Raw genomic sequence first — 22,603 nt, forward strand, 5'->3', positions numbered from 1 at the left:
ACTCAAACTTCAGGAAGTAGCTGCGAGGACACAGTGGCAGGAAATGACAGAAAACCTGAATACGGAACTGAAGCAGCAGCTCTTCTTGCTCAGTGTTGGCAACAGCCAGAGAAGGAGCCAAGGGTGGACGCGAGGAGCTGGGCCCGAGAGCAGACGCTCGCACTGTGGAAGGTGGGTACTCGGAGCAGTGGGAAAGGAGGGGAGCACAGGGCAAGAGCTGAGGTTAGAGGAGCCCACCTGACTCTTAGTCCTATTGAGAGATGAATGAAGTCACTGCTAGTGAGCCTGTAACCTTTTATGGCCAGGAGGCCTGAGTGGAAGTGGTTGTGGATCATGAGCATCAGGGGAAGGAAACAGAAGTGGCCCCTGGAGTCCAGGGGACATGATTCAGCAGCCATCAATGCAGGACCCCTGGTTTCTGTGGACAGTCTACAGCCCTCTCGTAAGGCCAGTTGCTCCAAGGCACTGAGTTGGGAGGAAACCACAGGAGGTGAAGACAAAGTCTCTGCTCTTGGACAGCATACAATTGAGCAGGGAGCTACAATCCACATAAAAGACACTGTAACAGATCAGGAAGTGGCTGCTCACCTACGCGAGTGCTGAGAGCCAAGCGCTGATGGAGGCCAAATGGCACGGCGGTGCGACTAGGGCTAGTTTCTGTGACTGTATGACCCCAGAATCCCGGAATGTCAGAAGTGGAGGGGACTATAGATGAGCTGGGTTAACCTCTTTGTTTTTCCATTGGGGAAAACTGAGTATCTGACATTCAATGATTTACCAAATTATTGAAGTTACTAGTTGTAAATTGCCTACCCTGGTACCTGGCGAATAAGCATATACTCTATGTTGATTCCCTTGGCCATTTTTACACAGGGGCTTAGTAACAGAGCTGGGTGATTTCTGACTCCCTGTCCATGTACTTGACTGATACTAAAAGGCAACCGTCTGATGAGGCCCTTGATGGCACCTGATGTTGTAGGCACCATGCCTCACCAAGTTACTCTCAGTCTCCCATCTCTAGATATTACGTCTTGGCTTTCCTATTCCTGGCCAGTAGCTCAAGGATATTTTTGTCTCTGTGTCAGAAACTTTCCTCTGTTTTAAAAATACATGAGGATGGGAGATTTATGGGACAGTCAGGCTGAGGACTGGGAGGAAGAGCAGGAAAGAAAACAGGACCATCAGTCCTTATTGCTTCCTTATTGCTCACAAATATTTCAGAAATGTCTCCGCAGTTTGTGTGTGTGTGTGTGTGTGTGTGTGTGTGTGTGTGTGTGTGAAGTCCTTTTGTTGCAGAGCAGCCCAGGAGCCAGGACCTAGGTCCTGTGTACCTGCCCCACCCCCATCCATAATTGTTGGCCCACTGGGAAAGGTAAAGTTGGTCTCAGCAGTGACTCATACCACAGTGCTGCTGACTTAGTCAATTCTTCTCCAGTATTTTCTTTGCATGTCTTTAACCAGTCTGCCACGAACTTCCCTTGGGCTGCTTTTCAAGGCACTTTTCAAAGAGCATGGAGGAGTTTTCAAGTAGAGAGGAAAATCAGAGTCTCAGAGCCTGGGTGGAGGCACTGCAGAGCCTAGAAGTGGTTATGAGAGGGACTCCTTTAAGAGACAGTGAAGAGCATGAGAAAAGACACCAGTGAGACGAGCCTGAGCAGGGCAGGATGGCACGGGAGTTGCCAGCTAGCAAGTGGTATCAGGGCCAAGAAGTCTCAGCGTCCATCGGAGCGGATGAGCATTGTCTGTTTCCGCTTCCCACCGAGATCCAGGATCCCTCAGGTGCAGAGCAGCCATGCAGCTCCTCCCCATGCACAATTGGCAGTTTGGTACCCCTTCAAACGGGTATCCTCTAAATAGTTCTTTATCATTTATTTAGTTAATAAAAACCTAATAACTTCTAATGTTCAAAATGAGGAATAGATTACATGCAAATTATCTTCTTTCGAAATATAATTGAACTATTTTTAAAAATGGAAGAATAAGTGACTTATTCCCAGCAAATAATACTTCCCCATGCATTGTTCTGTGTACAAGTTTCAGCCCTACTGACCTCATGCTGCTGTTCAGTGGTTGATCTGAGTGGAAGTGGGACAGCACTTGCACTGGGGGTTGGAAAATTGCTTAATAGAGTTAAGCAGGTTGTAGAGAGGAGTGTAGATGTTCACTTTATCAAGAGATGGACCAATATATGGTTTGATAGGTATAAAAGGAGTCATATGTAGAAACCTGAGTGAAATGGTGCTATCTATAATTCTAGCAATGTTCTAGTACCCCTCATTGATTAGCACTTCAAGCCACTGCCTGGTCTCTTGGCAAATGAATTATCCCAGCAGTTTTGACACCCAGGTTACTTAGTGTTATCTACACCCATAATGACTTCTCTCCAGACTCAGGTGTGCCCATGTTAGTTTGTCTTAAATAAATCCGCGGAGGTACTTTCCTAAAACTCCCATCTGCCTTGCCTCAGCTTCTAGTATCTTCTAACAAAAAATGGCAAGAAACATTGAGCTGCTATATTATTGACTTCAGCATTCTTGCTTTCCCCCCACCTCCCTAATTATTGCCACCTTCTGTCACCCTCAGATGTGGAAGTCTGTAGTAGGGCATGATGTATCTGTTTCCGTGGAGACCCAGGGCGATGACTGGGACACAGACCCTGACTTTGTGGTGAGTTTGGAAGTAGCTTTCCTTGGATAATGAAAGGTAGAGGGGAGGAATTTGGGCCATTCTGTAACCTTTCAGGGGGCTTAGAAAAAGGACTGCCTGAGCTGAGATAGCCCTCATGGTAGAACTGACTTGTAGGGCAGTTGACTGTAATGAGTGGGGCATGCATGACATCTGATGTTGAAAATGGAAGGAGACAGGTGAGAAAGAGAGAGGAGTTTGACATTGTGATTGATGGGCTGTGAAAGGCTATGCTGATGGAGCAGGTTAACTTGGGTCTCCTTTGGCCTATTAGCCAGGTTTTGGGCTGCACATTTGTAATGGGGGGGGCGGGTAGTCAGGAGCCATAGGAGATCTGAAGGGGAAAGTGTGAGGGATGCAGTAGGAAGGGGGGTTTCAGAGCTCACCAGTTTAATTTAACATGGGGGCCAGGGTGGGTCCACATAGAGAGGCAACTGACTGAAGGAGGCAACAGATGCAGGGGACATGGAGGGCACATGTGTCAGATGCATGGCCTCTCTCAGCGTGGCACATCTCTTGCCATCACTTATTGCTGAGTGCTGTCTTTTGCAGAATGACATCTCTGAGAAGGAGCAACGATGGGGAGCCAAGACCATAGAAGGCTCAGGACGCACAGAGCATATCAAGTAGGTGCCAAATGGACTAGGGAGTGGGAAAGGGATGTGGGAAGAGCCCAAGGAAAACTGGGAGACTCAGGGAGGAAGGAAGGAGAGAAGATAGTTTGTGTCTATGTGTCTTTGTGTTTTTTTCTTGAATCTGTCCCTGTGTGTTCCTATGTGTGAGTGTCATTGTGTATTTCTGTTTCATGTCTCTCCTCTTATCCCCCCAACCCTATTATTTCTCTTTTATTTCTAACAACTATGCTGCTTCCCCAATGGGTCTATTATAAGGGATTCAGAAAGGAAGTGGCTCAATTGCTGAGGTTGTATCACATTTTATCATCTATCTCTATCTATCTATCTATCTATCTATCTATCTATCTATCTATCTATCTATCTATCATCTATCTATCTATCTATCATCTATCTATCATCTATCTATCTATCTATCTATCTATCTATCTATCTATCTATCTATCTATCTATCTATCTATCTCTATATCTATCTATCTATCTATCTATCTATCTATCTATCTATCTATCTATCTATCTATCTATCTATCTATCTATCTATCATCTATCTATATCTATCTATCTATCTATCTATCTATCTATCTATCTATCTATCTATCTATCTATCTATCTATCTATCTATCTATCATCTACCTACCTATCTATCAACTACCCACATAAATATAAGTGTATGTCTAGAATGTAGGGTGATTTCAGATGGGCCAAGGAGAGTTCAGTAAGATGTCAAGGTAAAGAATTCAGAATAGATATTGTAAAAATAGGACAATATCAGGTCGCACACCTGGTCTGAATGATTTTTAAAATAAAAGTTTAGTTTGGCTGCTTGACAGAAATTGGGAGCTATGAAAGGTGGTATGAAGAAATGTGACACTTGGAAAATCTGTTGATTAAAACAGTTTTAGTAATGGTGTTTAGGGAACTCAAATATTATACAAAAAAAAAAAAATTCTGATACCATAAGAGAGAAGGCACTTACAGACATATCTAAGGGTTTCTTAGGGATATGTTGTATATTCAGATTGAAAGATTCCCTCTTTCTTCCCTCAATCATTCAGGATCATCTAACCAGGGCTGTCTGCATTGGATACTCTCAGGATATCAAATATCAGTAACAAGATAGACCCAAGAAACAGTATAACAAGAGCCAAAACGAAAAGCAAAAATTGACAACTACACACAAATTGGCAAAACTAATACAGCTTTCAACTCCATTTTAATTCCCCCTCATCTCCATTATAACAACAGTGTTTTTACCTCTTTTCCCCCTACATTTAAAAACTGTCAGTGGATGGCCACATTGCACAAACAACACACTATTGAAAACTTGGCAGATTTTTATATAATTTGATAATACTGAGTACTATGCATTGTTGTTTAATCAGACATTAATGGTTTATCTTAAGTAATTGTAATGGATATTATTCTTAAACAAACCAAGCGATTCTGGCAGCAGTTGGGGAGATGGGGAAAACAATGGATCAGGGCCCTGCAGAAAGCTTCTTTATGCCCCCTGTAGGCGCAACGATCCAAAACAAAGGGCCCCTTTTCTTTACTGAGTAAACGCCACTCAGCCCTGATATCCTGAGAACTGTTAAGATGAAAATACAGCCCGGCCCGGCCCGGCGTGGCTCAGCAGACGAGCATCGACCTAGGATCCGGGACAGCCCCGTCCGAGTCCCGGTCCGGGCACGCGGCCGGGCTGCGGGCTCTGTCCCCAGTCGGGGTGCAGGAGGCAGCCGATCAATGACGACGCTCAACACTAATGTTTCTATCGTTCTCTCCCTCTTCCTCCCTCTCTTTGAAATCAATAAAGATATATATATATATATATATATATAAAGGATTAAAATACAAACTCTCCTTGTACCTTTTCCTCCCAGTGTCTGTCTCATGCATAGTAAAAGGGGAACATTTTAAGGAAGACTCCAAATCCCTGCTGTGATTTTATGGAAAGAACTTGCGCTTGGACTCCCAGTTTTGCCATTCCCAGCAATGTGAATTTAGACATGAACCCCTCTGAGTCTCGGCCTTTTCATTTGCCTGATGGGGATAATGATGGCTGCCCTGCAGAATTCAATGGGCTAACATGTGTCGATGTCTAGAGCAGTACTTAGCAACTGTGAGCAGCTCAATGATGTTATTTTTCTTGTCTGTTAATACAGATTAGTTTAATCAGATTTTCTTTCTAAAAACCTAACATAAACATGTAAACAGATGACAGTCTTCCTTCTTCCTAAGCGGTGTGTACGTAGACGCTTATGTTGCACAATTTAGAATATACGTTATGCTGACTGGAGACCCTTGGAGTCATAAAATTTGACAACCCTACATGTTTCTTTATTAACCTTACTGGATCTACACAGACTAAATAGTGGAGACATTTACCTACTCCCCTCCCCTTTACCCAGGCTACCAAGGTGTAAAAGCCCAGTCTCTGCTGGTGACTAACCAGGTGACCTTGGACAAGTCACTTCTCTTCTCAGATTCTCAGTTTTCCCATTGGGATTAAAAAGACCTCTAGAAGACCTTCCAGTAGTAAGTTCTCTAAGATTCTCTCTGGCTAGTGTGGGCTAAGCCAATCTTTAAGATCAGATGGGTTCTTAAATCACCTAGGTTCTTGGGAAAGAGGGGGAAGTTGGAGAGATCAGTAGCTACAGAACTGAGATGACTCAAAGCAGGAAAAGGAAGTGATTGTGGTTCACTCTAATCTTACTACCTTCCCCCACACCATGATCTTTCTTTTTTAAGTATGCCTAAAATAAATTTAGCTTGTGTAGTGGTTTAGTAATTTGGTGAATAGCTCCAGTGACCCTATCCATCCCTCATCTATTGTATAAATGAGTCTGGGGCCAGGCAGCTCCAAGCAGCCTAGTGTTTCCTAGGAACTGCCTGTTTTCAAAGGCCATTGCCCTTTTCTCCGTCTTCTTCTTGCCACACTGCCCACTCATGCTTGTGTGCGTCTTTACTGTCAACACACCCCACTCCCTCTCCTGGATGGATGTAAACACTGATCTGCTTCTTGTTACTACAGATTAGTTTTGCCCACCTCAGAATTTCATGTAATGGAATAATATAGAACTTATTCTTTTGTGTCTGTCTTCTTTCACTCAGCATAATGTTTTTAAGATCTATCTATGCTCTTGTGTTTATCAGTCTGTTGTTCTTTATTATTGCCAAGTAGTATATAATTGTAGGGATATACCACAATTGTTTTACCTGTTACCCTGTTGGTGGACATTTAGGTTATTGACAGTTTAAGGCTATGACAAATAAAGCTGTCATGAACATTTGGGTTCAGATTTTTTGTTGACATATATTTTTATTTCTCTTGGGAAATACCTAGGAGCAAAATTGCTGATTCATATATTAAGTATGTGTTTAACTTTTAAGAAACTAACAAATTATTTTCTGATAGGAATTTACCATTTTTTTATGCCTACCAACAATGCATGATTTTAAAGCTCCACATCCTTGTCTACACTTAGTATTTTTAGTATTTTTAATTTTAACCACTCATGTGGATATATGATGATTTTAATTTGTATTTTTCTGATGACTAATTTTACTGAGCCTCTTTTTATGTGCCATTCATATATCTTCATATCTTCATTTTGGTGTCTGTTCAAATCTTTTTTCTCACTTTTTAAAAAATATATCTTTATTGATTTCAGAGAGAGGAAGGGAGAAACATTAATTATGAGAGAGTTGTCATTGATCAGCTGCCTCCTGCACACACCCGACTGGGGATAGAGCCCACAACTGGCATGTGTCCTGACTGGGAATCGAACCCCGATCTCCTGGGTTGCAGGCCGATGCTCAACCGCTGAGCCACGCTGGCCGGGCTTTTTTCTCACTTTTAAAGTGAGTTGTTTGTATTCTTATTGAGTTTTAAGAGTTCTTTATATATTCTGGATACAAGTGTTTTTTGATATATGTGTTGTGCAAATATTTAATCCAGAGTGTAACTCGCTTTTTCATTTTGTTAATGACATCTTTTGAAAATCAGAAGATATTAATTCTGATGAAACCTGATTTATCAAAAATGTTTATAATTAGTGCTTTATGTGCCTAAGAAATGTTTGCCTATCACAAAACTGTGAAAATTTCTTCTACATTTTGTTCTAAAATATTTATAATTTTAGTTTTTACATTTAAGTCTATGGTAAAATTAGTTTTTGTGTACAGTGTGAGGCAAAGATGGAGGTTCATCTTTTCCCCATATGGATAGTTCAGTTTTCCAGCACCGCTAAAAGACTATTCTTTCCTCATTGACTTACTGGCATCTTTGGCCATATATGTGGGGGTCTATTTCTAGGTGATTTTATTGATCCATTTGTCTTCCTTGTCCCACACAATACTGCACTGATTATTGCAGCTTTATGACAAGTCATAAAAACAAATAGTCCTCCAATTTTGCTCTCCTTTATAATAATAAAACTTTTAGTATTCTAGGATTTTACATTTCCACATGCTTTTTAGAGTATGCTTGTCAATTCCTACAACTGTGCCTGTTGGTGTTTTTATTGGGATTGCACTGAACCTCTAGATCATTTTAGAGAACTGACATCTTAATGAGACTGAGTTTTCCAATTTATGAACGTGGGATATCTCTCCATTTTAATTAAGTCTTTAATTGTTTTCAGAAATATTTTTATGCGTTCAGATCTTGTGCATGTTTTGTTAAATTTATGCTAAAATATTTTATGTTATTTCATGTGACGATAAGTGGCATTTATTTTTACTTTCAATTTCCAATATCTGTGTCCAGTATGTCGAAATAAAATTGATTTTGGTAGTGACCTTGCCAAATGTACTTAATGGTTCTAGTAACACTTTTTTTTTTTTTTTTTGGTAGATTCTTTAGGATTTTCTACATCTGTGATCATATTGTTTGTGAATAAAATTTTATAGTCAGAGTTGCTTACCTTGGTGCTTTTACTTTTGTAATAAACACAAGATCTGTTCCGTCTCTTAGTTCTTCTTTGAGGCCCTGAATTTCACTTGGTTCCCATAAACTGCTTTGCTTTATAAATTCCAAGGTATTTTAAAACTTAAAATAGGCATCTGAGAGTTAATGTGTCAAAAGTTTCTTAGGTATGCCACTAAACACATTGAATTGTAATGTTTATTTTCCTCTCTATCATTTCTACCTGACCACTATCTCCATACTATTCATCTTTGTGTTGTCAGGTCCTAACAGTGTCTCATACTCAAAAGTTTAATTAATATTTAATTTATATTTAATAAATGAAGGAATGATATAACTAAGACCTACTTAAAGTGGCTTCAACTATATTCTAAAGAATTTGATAAGCTGGTCTTTGGCCCCAACATTTTCATTCAAATCGTATTTTCTATATTATATTGTCAAATTATATTTACTAGCCTTGCTGTCATCCATTAAGTGATGTATATGAATTTCATTTTCTAATCCCTTTAAAAACTTTTTTCAACTATAATATAGTTATAACCCATGTAGCAATCATTGGACTAGTTAAAACTTTGCAGAATTTTCTCACTTAAAAGTAATGTTTGGCCCCATTTTCTTCCTTCTTCATCTGAGTGCTTTGGTTGGGAAATATCAGTCATTTACATGTCCCTGGAACCAATACCTTCTTTGACACAGACAGTTCTAAAGTGTTGGTGTCGTTGAACTAGCAACACAGGATCTCTGCCTTCACTGCTGCCAGAGGGTTTAGGGCAGGCATGGGAACAGAGGGTTCTTCCAGCACTCAGTTTAACTTCGTCTGGTTCAAAGCCAGCTTTCTAAAATTAACTGTGACTAAAGCTGAGAAGGCTTTTTAAAAAGACCTTTGCCGGGCATATAGTACAAGGCCACCAGATGGATCTGTTCTTCCATGAAAGGAGAATTCCTGAGATGGTCATTCTACCTGTAACCAATGTATCTGGTTTTCCTGAGCCAATGAAGTTCCAGTGATATCACTATCTCAATTCCTTAAACGTTCATTTCTTGCTGTAGGAAGTCAATTATTTTATTTAGGGCTCTCTTGCCCAAATGTTTCTAAGAATCCCCAGGGGTCTTTATATGTGTCCAAGTATCAGTTCTGATTGTCACTTATTCGCGCTGGCATGGAGCTACTGCTTCATATCCTCAGACCAAACAGATATACAGAGGTGCTCCCTACCCTCGTGGTAAAGATGGAAGTAGAGTTAGGAGAGTGCCTCCTTTTGGTGTTACATTCTCTTAGTGATAGAGGTTCCCAAATCAACATTATTTGAGCCTCAAAGTGTTAGAACAATTCGTGATAACAGTGAATTGTATTAGTTTTTAGTTCCCTTAAGAATCATCAGATTTGGGGGTGGTGGTGAAGGAAATTCATAATACTTAATATGTAGATAAATTTCCCAGTGCTACATTTTTTCATAACCATCATTTTAAATGACTTCCTAGTGTGCTATTGAAAGATAATATTGCAATTTACTTAACTATTCTTCAGTTATGGGTCATATAAGTTCTTTCTTGGTTCTTGCTATTACTATGTATAATGTTTCAGTGAATATCATAAGACATTAAGCTTTTCCATATTTTTAAAAATATATCTTTACTGATTTCAGAGAGAGGAAGGTAGAAGGAGAGAGAGAGAGAGAAAAACATCAATGATGAGAGAGTCATTGATCTCATTGATCAGCTGCCTCCTGCACACCCCCAACCTGGGGTCGAACGTGCAACTCGGGCATGTGCCCTGACTGGGAATCGAACCGTGATCTCGTGGATCATATAGGTCAATGCTCAGCCATTGAGCCATGCTGGCTGGGCAAGCTTTCTATATTTAAAATTATTTCCTTAAGGTAGACTCCTGAGACTAGATTGTATGGATAAAAGTATATATGAATATTTGTGTGCTTCTGGAGATAGAGTAGCTAATTGCCAGAAAACAAATCCATTCAGAGAGGAAACTAATTCCCCAGTTACCACAATATAGGTCCCATTGTCCTCTAATATTTAGGAACATGAAAAATGGGACTAAGTATCAGCAGGTTGTTTAGTGAGCAAAATAACAGACTAGAGAAAATATTACTGGCTTATGGAAAGTTTAAAACAGGCTATGATATGCAGGCCATACTCATCTCTTACTCCCAGGCCCAACTCTGCTATACTTGGGGGCTCAGGTTATTGCTAAAAATGAACAGAACACACCTGAAGATTTTCATGTTTCAGGGAAGGAGGATTTTTGACTTCCCTGTGCTAGACAAGTTTCTGTCATGTGGTTACTTCCAGCATCCACCAGCTGAGGAGCAAAGTGTCAGAGGAGCATGACAGCCTCAAGAAGAAGGAGCTGGAATCAGGGCCCAAAGCGTCCCATGGCTACGGAGGTCGGTTCGGTGTGGAAAGAGACCGAATGGACAGGGTGAGTTGAAAAGGAGATATTTGCTTCATTTTTAAAAAGATTCATTCTTGTGTTGGTTTTATGGTTTAAAACTCGTTCAAAAATACAATATTCATTTGGGCTTTAAAATAAACTATCCACATATTATTTCAATTATTTTTTTTTCCTTATATCAACACATAAAATGTAGGCAGCAGGAGACGGAAACCAAGAATTGAGAAGGGCTGGCTATAGGAGGCCCAGCCACACTGTCACTCCCAGACTGAGGAGACAGGGAACACAAGCAGAGACGGGAAAAAGATGTTTTCAAGTCATTTACTACTTTTAAATGTTTGTGTATTATGTCTATGGTGCGACGCCTCTTATTATCTTCTTTACTGTATATTTAGTGTTTCATGTGGATAGTGTGCATTATATGATGTGTACATAGGTGTGAAAAGTATCGATGTGAATTTACCCATGAGGAACCCTCAAATATGAAGAGTTTTTATTTTCTGCATTAGATGCTGGGAAAGTGGGAGAAAAGGATGCTTGTATATTGAATCATATTTTCCATTGACTTCCCTCACCTCAAAGGGAGAAATATATTCCTATAAGAAAAAGGGTTTACCTTGAGGGAGAAAATAAGAATCCAGTGCGAACCTTTAGTTCACCTTAAGAGGTTCCGCTTCGTCCTTGTGTGAAGGGCAGTGTAGGCATTGTATTCTCCCACAAAATTCCTAGGAAAAAAGCAGTCATTCATTCTTAAATTCAACAGGCAAAATTGACCTACACAGGCCCCCAGATATTGCAGAACCAGTTCCCCGGAGCTTATACGGGGCAGTGCTTCGTGTGAGTCTCTGTACTGATGTTGCTTATCCCGGCATGGGAGTGGAAATGCAGGAGGAAGGCGAAGAAATTTCGAATTTCATCTTAGTTGAGACTCTGCAAGGCATCATTATTTGGTTTGAAGTGTTACTCAATTCCCAAATTATTGAAGCATCCATGTCTAAATATTTGAAGAGACATACATTTTACAACCAAATAGAAAATAAAAGAGTAGATGGAGTTTTTTAAAAAGTGGAGGGGAATAGAAAAGATTTAAGTTACTTGCCCTCTTGGACTACTGCCGGTATTGTCTACCGACCTCCTCTGGTTTAAAGAGTCAGTCACTGCTAAATATCAGGGCTCAGAGGACATTGCTGGATTCTGATGGTCATACAGGAGAAAAGATTCAGAAAAAAACCACCTGGCTGTTTATGTGAAGAGTCATTACCAGGGCACCCTGTCATTCCCCTTTGGTCTCTCCCTGGTAACTACCCTCGTTTCTGTTTGGATGCACAAAGCCCTTCTTTTAGCTCTTTTTGTTTCTGATTTAGCCACAGCTCTGACCTCCTAGTCTCTACTCTTCTGGCTCCCAGCCTGTCCTGTGGAAGTTCCCCAAATGATGGGTTCTTGATGGTATTAAAGAAGAGTCAGGGCGTGCAAGGCTCCCAAAGTCACCTTGCTCTCCACCACGTATTCCTTGGCACCACTGCCAGAGGCTATGAGACTGACCCAGAATGGAATTTCTTGTATCCTTCCATCCCATGCCATGCCATGCCATGCCATGCCATGCCATGCCATCCCATCCCATCCCATCCCATCCCATCCCATCCCATCCCATCCCATCCCATCCCATCTCTGTATCATTTTATTTCCTTATGGTCATTTTTATCTTGTCAGTCATTCTGTCCTTGATTTTTCTTAGAGTGCTGTGGGCCATGAGTATGTTGCTGAGGTGGAGAAGCACTCTTCTCAGACTGATGCTGCCAGAGGTTTTGGGGGCAAATATGGAGTTGAGAAGGACAGGGCAGACAAGGTAAGTGACAGCTCTCTCCCCCCATCACCCAACTCAAATCAGTGGGACTTACCAACACTCCCCTTTGAATGTGGGTCTGTGCTTCTGTGTGAAAAACAGGGCAGCGGACTCAAGGAGGGTCCAGCATGAGGATAGCTCCTCAGCAAGTGCCTTGCTGCCAGTGTTGGAGGCCACATGCTGAGCTGGAAAGTATTAATTTAAATGAGAAAAGGCTCTCAAACTCTTTTTGAATAAGGAATCTCTCAAAACATTGATTTTTGTTATAAAACATGAAGAGAGGAGAGGGAAATTCCAAAGCTCCTCTTTTGGTCAAACATCAAAACCTTATGAAATATTTATGCCTTCCAGGAAAACAGAGATGTTAGCTTTAAAGTTATTACCATGCAGCAAATAATCATGTAAAACAACTAATTGGAATTGCAACGTTTTTAGAAGGTAAAGGGTACTTTTCACAAGATTTGGCATCAAATCCCTGAAGTATACAAACAAAAAAAGGGATGGTATGATTACAGATGACAGAGTGGTCACGAGGGTGCCATTGGTGACTCATTGATGTTGTCAGTTTCACTCCCTAGTAGATCAAATTCTTTGGTCTCTCTTTTAATGGTGCAGAATAGTGTGTCTTCCCCTGAAGCTACACACAGAGAGGACATCTCCCCCATAGCTAGCTGAGAATCTTATTTAACCTTCAGTTTTTTATTAGGTGGGCTTGAATCCTTAAAGCTAAATGTTAGATGTTATTTCATTGTAGGTGGAAAAAACACCAGAAAAGTTAAAAGCATATCATAATGGAAAGGAAATATGCAGAGGATAATTTTTGTTGTTGTTGTTGTTAATAGTCACCTGAGGATATTTTTTTCCATTACTTTTTCAGAAAGAGAGTAGAAGGGAGGGAGGGAAGGAAGGAGAGAGAGAGAGAGAGGGAGAGAGAGAGAGAGAGAAACATCGATGTGTCTCTCTCACATCGACTGCTTGCCTCTGCACACACTCTACCAGGGCAGGGAAGGAACCCAAAACCCAGGTACATGCCCTTGACCAGGAATCACACCGTAGACCCTTCGGTGCTTGGGCCAACCCTCTAACCACTGAGCCACAGGGCTGCAGAGGGTAATTTTTAAGGCAGTAATGGAATATGGAGCACGTTATGGTCTTCTCTAATCAGGTTGGAGTTTTTCTTCCCTCTTGGCCTCTTCCTGCCTGTGCCTAATGTTTCATTGTTCTTTCGTCGTCTTCTGCCTCCCAGCCACAAACTGAACCCCCTGAACAACCAGTGTGTCATGTAAACCAAGTAACAATACATACCAATAGCTCTTAAGGTGTAAAATCTAGACTTACTTAGAGACCCATAGTTACTGAGCCAGTTGGGGATGTAACTCCATGGTGACGTCAGGTATTGGCCAATACCTATATCCAGTCTCAGGAGCAGCTAGGATCCAGACTCTCCTCCTGGTTGCCTCTCATCCCACCAAAACCCACATCTCTGTGTAAGGAAAGAAGAGAGGCACAGTATAGTGGATTAAGAGTAGGATACTATCTCTTACATGTGCATAGTGCTTCATAGTTTACAAGGCACTATTATCTCATTAAGTTTCATGAGAATTAGGAAGGAAAGCACTAATTTACTGAGCAACCCAATGAAAACATACCTTTACATACCTTGCCCCATTTAGTTCCTACAATACCCCCAGTGAAGAGTGATCCTTTCTTCCATTTTACAGTTGAGGTTAATGAGCCAGGTATACCTATTTTCACTTTATATTTGAAGAGATCGAGGCTCAAATATTAAAAGACATTCCTAAAGTTAAACAGCTACAAGTAGGGGAGGTGGGTTTGCATCTAGACCTGTCTGTGTCCTTAGCCCACATTCGTTGATTTGCGCCAGCCTCACAGGCTACTATCTGTTTCCACATGAAACCCCCATACACAGGCGTGAGCCCCTGTACATGAACCTCTGGGCGGAGCTGGGAGTAAGGGTAAGTGAGAGAGGGGAAGAGCTGTCAGCTCCGACTCTAACCAGTTCTCTCTCCTTTTCTTTGTAGTCAGCAGTTGGCTTTGATTACAAAGGAGAAGTGGAGAAGCACACATCTCAGAAAGGCAAGGACCCGCCCGCTTCCGCCCTAGAACCTGGCTGCCCCGCCGTCCTGCTCAGACTTCAACTAGCAACAGCCGTCGTCAACTCCCTCTTAACTCCATGGCCCAGTTCCTCACTATTTCATTTATTTTTAAACCTGAGTGTGCACTTGCTTCTTCCTTTCTCCTTTATCACTATGAGATTGATCAAGTTTTCTTTAGTTCCCCTTTCTCCCTAATGGGTTGAAAATAAGGCACTCTACTCCTTTATTTTAGGAGGTTATCCTTAAGTTTTAACATGCATCTTTGACTTAAATTTAAAATTAATCATTATCTCTTCCTGAGTAATAGAAGAAATATAGGATAACTTAATTGCATTCTTTTTACATTCTATATTCTTTGTACCAACTGGACAATTATTATTGCCTGGTATGTTGGTTCTATGTGTTTATACACCCCACAAACTTTACTCATGATTCTTACCTAGTAAATGCTTATTTAAATTGACCGACATATTTACTCACTTTAGCTCAGCATTGTTGGCTGTATTTTATTGGTTCCTCCTGGCTTCTTCTATTTTCTTCTTGCTACAGTATAACCTTTGATAATTCTTTCAGTGAGTCTATGAAAGAACTCCCAGGATTTGTCTACCAAATGTCTTTATTTTCTTCTCCTGTTCATTGTTATTTTCCATTCATCACTTTGAAGACATTGTTTCATTACCTCTGGTATCTCTCTTGTGTCATCATTATTCATTTGTAGCTAATATGTCTTGTCTCTGTGTGTTTTTTTCTTTATGAAAGGTTTTATTTTTGTCTCTGATATTCTGAAATATTATAGAATATGTCTAGGTGTTGGACCTATTTTTATTATTCTACATGAGACTGATCAGTCCTCTTCAAGCTGCAAAGTGACTCATTATAGAAAACTTTCAGGCATTTTTAAAAATAATGCCTTTCCTCTCTTACCTTTATTCTTCTAGAACTCATATTAGATGTGTATTAGAACTTTTCATTCTCTTCCCGATGTCTCTTTTTTTAAAGACAGTTTTAAAGAGAAATGTTAGCTTTACAACAAACTTGAGAAGAAGGTAGATATTTACCATACACTCCCACCACACATGTGCCCAGCCTTCCCCATTATCAACATCACTCATCAGAACAGGACATTTTTCTTTTTTACCAACAATGAATGCACATTGATACATCATAATTACCCAAAGTCCATAGATTCACTCTTTTATCTATTTATTTTTAATTAAAAATTTTTGATCAATTACAGTTTACATTCAATATTACTTTGTATTAGTTTCAGGTGTACAGAGTAGTGATTAAATAATCATATACTTTACAAAGTGGTCCACCCTATCTTCCAAGTACCTACCTGGCACCCTGCATAGTTATTGCAATGTTATGAACTACATTTCTTACGCTGTACTTTACATCCCCACGACTATTTTGTAACTGCCAATTTGTACTTCTCAATCCCTTCACCTTTTCCACCCATCCCCCAACCCTCCTTCACTATGGCAACCGTCAGTCTGTTCTCTGGATCTATGAGTCTGTTTCTACTTTGTTTGTTTGTTTATTTTGCTCTTTAGATTTCACATATAAGTGAAATCATATAGTATTTGTCTTTCTCTGTCTCACCATGCTGTCGCAAATGGTAAGATTTCATGCATTTTCAGGGCCAAGTAATATTCCATTGTATGTATGTACCACCACTTTCTTATCCACTGGTCTTGTTGATGGGCACTTGGGCTGCTTCCATATTTTGGCTATTGTAAACAACTCTGCAATGAGCATAGGGGTGCATATATTCTTTTGAATTAGTGTTTTGGGTTTCTTCAGATACATATCCAGAAGTGGAATCACTGGGTCATAAGGCAGCTCCATCTTTAATTTTTCGAGGAGCCTCCATACTGTTTTCTATAGTGGCTGCACCAGTCTGCATTCCCACCAGCAGTGCCTGAGGGCTCCCTTTCCTCCACATCCTCGCCAATACTTATTGTTTGTTGATTTATTGATGATAAGCATTCTGACAAGTCTGAGGCAATATCTCATTGTGATTTTAATTTGCATTTGTCTGATGATTAGTGATGTTGAGCATCTTTTCATATGTCTGTTGGCCATCCGCATGTTCTATTCAGGTCCTCTGCCCATTTTTTCATTGGATTGTTTAGTTTTTTAATGTTAAGTTATATGAGTTGTATGTAATAGGTTTATGCAGCATTTGTTTTCCTGATGAATGATGAATTGTTCTCTTATCATTGTCTTATGTCTCTCTTATCTTTTATAATGCATTTTGTCTTGAGGTCTACTTTGTCTCATCTTCATGATATCTTTCTGATGCTTACTCTTTTTCTGGTACATATTTTCTTAGATAAGTATTTCAATTAATTTCTCAGCTTAGAATTCATATATAAGTAGCATAAGATTGAATATTTGTATTCCATACACTCTGGTGTGGGCTCCAAGTCTCATAGGTAAATTTCCCCCCTATAGTATGTTGCTGAACAAGCTACAAGCTCCCTCACCATTTCCCCGGACAAGTGAATAGAATTTTCCTAGAACTCTTTTATAGCAGTTGGCAGATTCACTTCCTGCTCCTCAGCACCCTGTTCTTTTATAGAAATTAGAACCCCAGATCCTAGATCCTAACCCGAGGCACTAAATCTAGGACTTAAAACACCCTGGGGTTTTCTGTGACATCAGCTCATAATTACCCTCATATCTACTGCTCTGATTTATCTATTTGTTTTTGGAGCCAGGATTTTTTCCCCTTCTTTTCTTTTAACAACAGAGCTTCACTATTAACAACAACAAACACTGTTATATTTTAGCTGACATTTCTAAGTGTTCATATGGGAGTAGGGAAAGGCATACATTTCATGTGGATATGCCTTTTTTTTCCTTCTTCTGGAAGCCTCTCCTTATACTCTTGATACTTTCCCTTTTTTCTGAAGATGGGAGAAAAATGAAATGATCTCATCTTGGCACACGAGTAAGAGAGAGACGAGTGAACAGTGTTAAAGCTTTCGAAAAATGGCTTAGAACACCGTTTCCCTTTAACTCGCCTACCTCTGAGCCCTGCCCTCTCCCCAGGCCCCAGCCACCCATTCCTGTTCACTTCTCTCTTCAGCGGCTCTTTCTTTCCTGTGGGCCGAGAGCGGGCTCTCATGACCGCTCCTTCCTCCGCAGATTACTCGCGTGGCTTTGGTGGCCGCTATGGGGTAGAGAAAGACAAACGGGACAAGGCAGCTCTGGGATATGACTACAAAGGAGAGACCGAGAAACACGAATCCCAGAGAGGTAAGTCGGGGCCGGACAGGAGGGAGGTCACAGCGCACCATGGAACCTGTCACTTTCTTGCTTTCTTTCCTTTGTTCAGAGGGGCAGGTGTGCAGTGGAGGTGGCGGGTGAAGAATAGTAAGTGTATGTGTGGGGGGGTCGGGAGGGAGGTGCAAACCAAAAGGGGTGGGAGGAAAACAGGGAGGTTAGGAGCAGGACCGAAAAGGGAGCTGGAGAGAAGGAGTCATTGAGAAAAGGGTGGAGACAGCTGGTGATGACAAGAGTGCGATTTGGCTGCTACTCTCAAAGGCCCCTCAGCCTCGCAGGACAGAGAGGTCTCCTTCCTCTCTGGGACACATAGGGGCTGGCTGGAGGGCTGTCCTTATTTTTTTCTGGCTCTTCCTTTACATTGTCTCCTATTCTGTCACTTTTTTCTTTTTATGTTTTCCAATTCCCAGCTCTCTCCCCTCTATTCTCTCTCAGGTTTTTTCGTCCATTTATGCCTCTCCCTGTGCTCTGATTCTCACACCTCCCCATCAGTCTCTCTGTTTTCTGCACTTCTGTCTTCTGGCCTGTCTTTCCACTGTTCCCTCTTCCCACCCATTTCTAGCATTTTAACTCCCGTATGACTCTCAGACCTTTCTGTCCTGTAGATTATGCCAAGGGCTTTGGTGGCCAGTATGGAATCCAGAAGGACCGAGTGGATAAGGTAAATACCAGAATACCAATGTTTTGAGAATAGTTTCCCAGACTGCCCTGGAAGTGCATGGAGAAGAGGGAGAGGCAAAGCTGGGGGAAGGTGGGAAAGGCTGGTGTCCTGAGCTGTCCCCTGGTGTCCTGCACTCCCCATGAACTGCCCTCAGCATCTAATGAGCGTGTCTTCTGAAGCCTGAGCTTTAACTGAGGAGAGGGAAGGGAGGCAGAGAGAGACAGAGAGACAGATAAACTCCAGGCAAAGGTGATGTTTAAAATTTCATTGAATGCTTGACATTACTGTTTATCCCAATCTGCAGCGTCTTCCCACTCCACGTCACGGCCCTCCCCTACCCCAGTTTCTCTTCGCATTACCCACGGGCCTTGCTGCAGTCCATGCAGCTGGACGTGGAGATGGGAGATTCTAGGTACACTGTACTTTTAAAAAAGGGAGCTGAGCCCACCAGTTTAGAACTTCTTTTCCCTTCCCTCTGCCACAAAACAGCAGCATTGGACTATCCTGTCCAACCATTGGGGATCAAATGGTTAGGATACCTCCTCTGGCGGCCCCTGTCCCTAACGCTGCTTTCCGAGTCACCGCCGCTTCCTTACCACCACCCCCCCCCACACACACCTACTGTTCTGCAGAGTGCTGTTGGCTTCAATGAAATGGAGGCTCCAACCACAGCTTATAAGAAGACGACTCCCACAGAGGCTGGTGAGTCTTGACAATTCCCTTTCTCTATGCTCCTCAGCTGCTTCTCCCTTCTCGTTTTTTCTTCTCCCCAGACTACCTGCTCCGTGCCTTTGGCTTCCCAGATTAGCAGAGGCACACTTGAGCCCTACCTTCATATTCCCAGATTCTCTCTCCTAGAAAAATTAAGTTAAGTGGGTAAAGAGACAGAGTGACATTGGGGAAGAAACTGTGAACAGAGACACAGGGAGGGAGGGAGGGTTGGGGAGCCATTTGGGAAGAATACATAGGGATAGGTGCTTGGGATGGGAGGTAGAGGGTGGGTGGTGGTCAGAGGGTATACGGATTTAAGGACTGTAGACAAGGAAGGGTGTAGGTTAGAGGGCCAAGGCTTATGGTTTAGAAAGGACAAGGCTCTGAGATCGCATGGCCTGGCCTTGTGGAAATCTAGGATTCAAGGCTTCACCATCCTCCAGGAACCCCCTTGTTCCTCCATCACACCCCTTTCCCTTCCCTTCCCTTCCATAAGTCCCCTCTCCATTTGCTCTCCTGGGTATTTAACAGATGTCTCTTCTTCCTTCAAGCGCCACACTCCCACCCCCTCCCCCAACCCAGGAGAACCCTAATTCTTCTTGCCTGTGTCTATAGCTTCTAGTGGTGCCCGTGGACTGAAGGCAAAATTTGAGTCTATGGCTGAGGAGAAGAAGAAGCGGGAAGAAGAAGAGAAGGCACAGCAGATGGCCAGACAGCAGCAGGAGAGAAGGGCCCTTGTAAAGAAGAGCCAGGAGGCTCAGCAACCAGCAGCCGCTGCGGAAAAGCCCGCGGTGCCAGCCCCATTGCCTAAGAAAATCTCCTCAGAGGTGAGTGCTTGGTGCTCTGGGATCCATATCCAGGATCCCTAGCCCAGGCAGGAGCCTAAAGTGTCCAAATTACTGGTAGAAAATAAGGCACAGCCTTTCCCTGCGTTAAACAAATTCTCTACAAGTGCTGTCCCTGTCTTCAGGAAGTTTTCAGTCTGACTGTGTAATTGGGCCTCATGTATACCAGAATGTTAGAAAAAGCCCACAAGATTTATACAATATAACAGAAGACAGGTCACCAGCCATGTCAGTGCAGCCACTCATTACTGCAGGAACTGAGAGGAAGGAGCCATCACTACAAATTGGGGCTCATCTTGAAGGATGAGTTGGATTTGGATTGGCAGAGGCAGGAGGGGGTGTTGCAGGTCAGTAGAGGAGAGAAGATGGAGGCTTGTTTACTGGAGAGATGATTCATTCTCCATAGGTCTGGCCTCCAGTAGGGAGTTGTTCTTCGCCAGAGCCTGAGCCTGTGAGAACCAGCAGGGGACACCCATTGCCTTCCTTGCCCTCAAGGAAGGAACCCCTAGAGGTAAGCAGAACCCCAAAGATTCTCTGTCCCTTCTCCATCTCCTCAGGTCCTAGGAAGGTAGACCATAGAGTATGACCAACCGTCCTGGTTTGTCTGGGACTGTCCTGATCTTAATACTGGTAGTTCTGCATTCTGGGAAACCACGCAATCCTGGGAAGACTAGGAGAGTTGGTCATTCTAGCTGTGATATTCCCAACAATGTGCTTTTGCTTCAATGTTTTCTTGGCCTTCCAAGGACTCTGACTTGCTTCCCACTTCCCTTTCCTTACATCTTTTACATTCCCCTCTTATCATCTCTTGGTAGGTGTTTTGAGTAGGTAAGTGTGAGAGGAGGTTGAGGAATGAAAGACTGTGTATCCTAAAAGAGACTGTTAGAAGGAAGCAAGGGTAGAGGGTAGAAGTGGTAGGATGGTAATGGGTGGGGTCTTAGCAGTCCTCCATTGGCAGGTTTTGGAGAAGCAGCTCCTGGTGAGTTCAAGTCACCCTGCCCCACACTGTCTCTTTTCAGGATGAGGAGGAGCCCCCAGCTTTGCCCCCCAGGACTCTGGAAGGCCTCCAGGTGGAGGAAGAGCCAGAGTATGAAACAGAACCTGTGTATGAACTAGAACCTGAGCCTGAGCCTGAGCCTGAGCCTGAGCCTGAGCCCAAGGCTGAGCCTGAGCCTGAGCCTGAGAATGACTATGAGGATGTTGGGGAGATAGACAGAAATGAGCAAGATAATGAAATAGAAGGGGACTACGAAGATGTGCTGGAGCCTGAGGAGCCCTCTTTTCCCTCCTCTCTGGCTGGTGAGTGGTCGAGGGGGAATCAGCTCCTGAATTTGGTCAGGTCCTGAATTTGGTCAGGGGAAGGCATTGTCCCATTACTCAGAAGAACCTGTTTGTTTTCCTTCTCCATGCTGGTGAGACTATGTTTATGTTTCTCATAATGCAGGATCATCAGGCTGTCCGACTGGGGCTGGGATCTCGGCTGTAGCCCTGTATGATTATCAAGGAGGTAGGTTGCGAGTGACCTGAGGGGTCTGGTGCCTGAAGGCCCTTGAAACAAGAGAGGGGGAGGAATTCTGAGGGTCACAAAAGTATCCAGGCTTGGCATCAAGAAGACCAGGCCTATTTCCCTTCCTGAGGTTTAGAGTGGGCACACGGATAGAGGGATTCCTGTCTGACCATCCTAATATCCCATCAATTTTCTCTCCAGAGGGAAGTGATGAGATTTCCTTTGATCCAGATGACATCATCACTGACATTGAGATGGTGGATGAGGGCTGGTGGCGGGGACGTTGCCATGGAAGCTTTGGACTCTTCCCTGCAAATTATGTCAACCTTCTCCAGTAAATGGCCCTCACTATATTCTGCACTGTGACTTCCCATGTCCAAAGTGGCTCTGCCTCTACTCCCTCCCATCCTGTTGCAAGTGTCTAATAGGATGTCATGAGTTACCTGAGATTCTAGATGGACTTCCCCCTCCCTCTCCATTAGGGCTTGGGTCAGAGATAGCACGAGGAAGAAGCTCCTTTTCAGTGTCCTCTCTCTCCTGTGTGAGCTCCTAGACATTTATCTTGTAGTCCCACCTCCTTCCCCATGAGTGCTCCTTCTAACCCCTCAGGCTCTGCTTTCTGCTTTTGTGAGCTCTAGGCTTCCTGGTCTGCTTACCTGGGAAGTTATGTCTAGATTACTTGTATTACCTGGTTGTGCTGTTTCCTTATTTTCCTTTCCTGCAGAGATATCTTTTCTCTGCTTAGTCTTAAAATTGGAAATAAAATGGAACTATGTTTCCTCTCTAGGTTGAAGTAAATAATGCTTTGTGTGCAACCCTCAATGGCTTTGACTGCCATGGCTTCAATTCTCTTTCCCTCTTTTAGGCATATCCAGAAGACTCCCTCCTACCACTGCTCATTCCTCTGTGCCCTGGATGTCTAGGGCTGAGTCTTTTCCTTAGGTGGTACTTAAACCGAGCCCGAA

The 22,603-nt window shown here is 42.5% G+C and overlaps 1 protein-coding gene across 1 annotated transcript; it reads left to right on the plus strand.

The window, feature by feature from the left end:
• Positions 1-44: 44 nt before the first annotated feature.
• Positions 45-22,422, plus strand: HCLS1 (hematopoietic cell-specific Lyn substrate 1). The gene is made up of 14 exons (XM_081139262.1): positions 45-171; positions 2,584-2,667; positions 3,238-3,311; positions 10,558-10,687; positions 12,396-12,506; positions 14,546-14,600; positions 17,777-17,887; positions 18,520-18,575; positions 19,208-19,277; positions 19,902-20,113; positions 20,538-20,642; positions 21,151-21,430; positions 21,576-21,638; positions 21,840-22,422. Exons 2-14 carry the CDS (start codon positions 2,584-2,586, stop codon positions 21,974-21,976), a joined length of 1,488 nt encoding a protein of 495 aa, XP_080995388.1. The 5' UTR covers positions 45-171; the 3' UTR covers positions 21,977-22,422.
• Positions 22,423-22,603: the final 181 nt, after the last annotated feature.

Source organism: Miniopterus schreibersii (genome assembly GCF_964146895.1).
Source record: "Miniopterus schreibersii genome assembly, chromosome: 5".
Lineage (NCBI taxonomy): Eukaryota > Metazoa > Chordata > Mammalia > Chiroptera > Miniopteridae > Miniopterus > Miniopterus schreibersii.

Bases quoted from the DNA above. Each gene is read 5' to 3' on its own strand.
- HCLS1 (XM_081139262.1), top strand. From the start codon at position 2,584: ATGTGGAAGTCTGTAGTAGGGCATGATGTATCTGTTTCCGTGGAGACC. The intron at 10,688-12,395 runs GTGAGTTGAAAA...GATTTTTCTTAG, and splicing joins AAAGAGACCGAATGGACAGG to AGTGCTGTGGGCCATGAGTA. The intron at 20,114-20,537 runs GTGAGTGCTTGG...CATTCTCCATAG, and splicing joins CTAAGAAAATCTCCTCAGAG to GTCTGGCCTCCAGTAGGGAG.